The sequence below is a fragment of the Pomacea canaliculata genome, linkage group LG6 (assembly GCF_003073045.1).
Source record: "Pomacea canaliculata isolate SZHN2017 linkage group LG6, ASM307304v1, whole genome shotgun sequence".
Taxonomy (NCBI): Eukaryota; Metazoa; Mollusca; class Gastropoda; order Architaenioglossa; family Ampullariidae; genus Pomacea; species Pomacea canaliculata.
In genome coordinates, this window is record NC_037595.1 from 2,304,836 (window position 1) to 2,307,642 (window position 2,807).

General features: G+C 41.0%; 1 protein-coding gene across 1 annotated transcript; it reads right to left on the bottom strand.

Moving 5' to 3' along the window:
- Positions 1-642: 642 nt before the first annotated feature.
- Positions 643-2,201, bottom strand: LOC112565945. The gene is made up of 2 exons (XM_025241846.1): positions 1,267-2,201; positions 643-721 (listed from the first exon to the last, which is right to left on the bottom strand). Exons 1-2 carry the CDS (start codon positions 2,199-2,201, stop codon positions 643-645), a joined length of 1,014 nt encoding a protein of 337 aa, XP_025097631.1.
- Positions 2,202-2,807: the final 606 nt, after the last annotated feature.

A 2,807-nucleotide genomic window follows, 5' to 3' on the forward strand; every position in this document is an offset into this window, starting at 1 on the left:
ATTAGCATGTACATGATTACAAAGGTATTTCTTACCGTTGAATAGGAAAAGGTGAACATGGGTGAAGACACGGCACCTCAAATGTTAGCTGAATGATAGAAATGTTTCCACACTCACAAGCCAGGCTGTTTCATTAGAAAGACATCTTGGAGTAGCTCGGGTAGTAAAGTACACGAAGGGGCCTACATCACAGTACCCGTCAAGGGAATTTGAAAGACTATGAGGACCTTGATTCCAGGACAAAGATAAAGAAATTCGCAACACAACCAATTACACCAATGTTCCTAAAATTAAAACCTTGCAAAAAAGCGGTCGTTAATGTAAATACATTGTCTTCTTTCTTAAACACAAGATTCTATTAATATATAATAAAAAAGAGTACTGCCTACTTCTCAAATGTTCATTCACGCACCACGATGGTATTGCACAGTGGGTACTGCTGATGTACTTTGTTCCCCCCATCCTGTACCCCTTTCCTTGACCTGGCCAGCCACGTACCCGTGTTATGAAACACAGAGCACACATGGAGAGAATGAGAAGCCACCCGGAGCTGAACGATGCACTGAAGACAACTTACTTGATTCCAAGGTCTGCGTTGTGCGGGTGTATAAGATGGAAAGAAAAAACACAACACAAGGTATATCACACGAGACAGCACACCTGTGGAGTAAGAGCTAGACTGTCAGTGGGAAATTCTCCTTGGGGACTTCCCTCCTCTTCCCTGGAACAACAAAGAGGAACGGACTGATGGCACTGAGACTTTGAGGAGAGCAACCGATAGTCAAGGGCAGTGTTTAGTTAACCTGTAAAAGCAAAACAGTCCGACTACAGGTGTATATCTCTTTACGGAAATGTCATTCATGAAATGTAATTATCTTCACCTGAGCTTTAAACATTGTATTTACACGCCGAAGGTTATTTAAACCCTGACCAACATAGATTTTAAAATCAATCCTAGCTATGGTAAAGTTTCACATAGCTGAAGAAATACTTAAAGATTAAATTAAAGGGTTTGAAGTACAGTCAAAAAAACTAATCCTATATAAATCTACTATAGCAACCAAAAGTGATACTTTTGTAAATAAGACAGCTATGCTTCGTTTTCAATATCTTTTTTTATCTGATTATGCATGTCGAAAATATTGCAGGATATTTACAGACGAGCAGCGAAAGATATAATTGACTTCGGATCTGAACCGTGATGAGCGTCCATAATAAATCAGAAAGCTTAAAGAGCAGTTGGCAGCCGTACATGTAATTGCAAACACGCCCATCGTCAGAAAACTGTTCTGGTACCGACCCCCGAGGTCAAAGTCCAGTATGAAGGCCGAGGTCATAATGAGAGCCACATATGGTATTGAAGTTACTATGTATATACACGACACAAATACAAGCATCTTCATCAGCGCCATCTGCTGCACCTGATGACCACTTCCCATTGAACTCGTCTTCTGCCGCCACAGTATGGCGGTCCTTAACTTCAAGATGGTTGCAGCAGTCGCCAGACACATGCTAATGAATATACAAGGGGGAAGAATAGTCAGCAGACAAACCTCAAAGCCACGGAATAACAAATAGTTCTTCTTGTAAGTCGTAGACAGTTCCAGAACCCAGTAAAGTGTTTGGTTTGTACTGTTGCTGCGCTTGGCGTAAATATCATAATGAAAGAAACTGTAAACAAAGCCAAGCTGAATGAAGATGAATATGGAAGCGAGCAGCGCCGCCATGGTGCGAGTTCTCATGAGGGAAGATGCTCGTAGGGGGAGATAAACGCACACACAGCGTTCAATGGCGATGACTAGAGTGATGCAGCCTGCCATAGTTCTCATTTCGTCTCGGATTCCTAAGCCAAACTGCAGAGACTTGTAATAAACTTCTTTGCCCAGCAAGACGTCTGTGATTTCAATGAAGGGTCCAATCTGTGCCACACTAAGGAGGGACAACAAATACAGGAGGTCAGCGAGTGCCAGACAGAAGAGACAGAAGTTCATGCGGTCTGTGAGCCCCTGGCGCCAGAAGACCACAGTGTTGATGATGTTGGACGGAATGCCAGCCAATATAATCAGCGGCTTGACAACACATTGTGCCACAAAGTTAAACAGTTGAAATACTTCGTAACTGACAGGATCGAATGTGTTGTCCCAGGGCAACATAGTGTCTCCTCCGTTGTCAGCAAGAGAACTGCTGGACAGGCTCTTCATGGTGCTGCTAAGAAAGATGAAGTAATGGCGGATAATCGTTTAGGTTTTCTTAACCGTTTCTCATTGATCTGAATAACACTGTTGAAATTATTACTTTATGTTTCTTCCCAATGTCCACATCTTTAATTCTGAATATTAACATCAAGACAGCTGTTTGCCACTGGTTAGCCTTTCTTTTTCATTTTTATTGAAAGAAAAGACCTCTTAAAGAGAACAAGCAATTATCATATTGTATATTTTTTTATTCTTCCTTTTAGAGCGGTTTTCAATAAAATCAGAATGTAAGTTTGATGTTTGTACAGTGGTGAAGAAGATTGATTCGAGTTATCCTATTTTTCTTGCAACATAAGAGGCAGGAAAAATATACGTAGATATATAATTATCTACTATTTTCTGAACACTTATTTTCTGATTTAAAAGAATATTTACGGAGGAAAAAAAAGGTACAGACACGTGCATAGGTAAATTGTATTTTCGAGTGACACTTGCGTAGCTGGGATATTCGTAAATCATTCGACACGCATACAGGTATACATAGGCAATCGCACACACACACACACACATACACACAGTCTCACGTGCATGGTGCATGGAAGACCCACCCAC

Coding starts and splice junctions, on each gene's coding strand:
- LOC112565945 (XM_025241846.1), bottom strand. CDS start 2,201: ATGAAGAGCCTGTCCAGCAGTTCTCTTGCTGACAACGGAGGAGACACT. Junction 722..1,266: donor AGTTTTCTGACGATGGGCGT/GTTTGCAATTAC, acceptor TTGTTGTTCCAG/GGAAGAGGAGGGAAGTCCCC.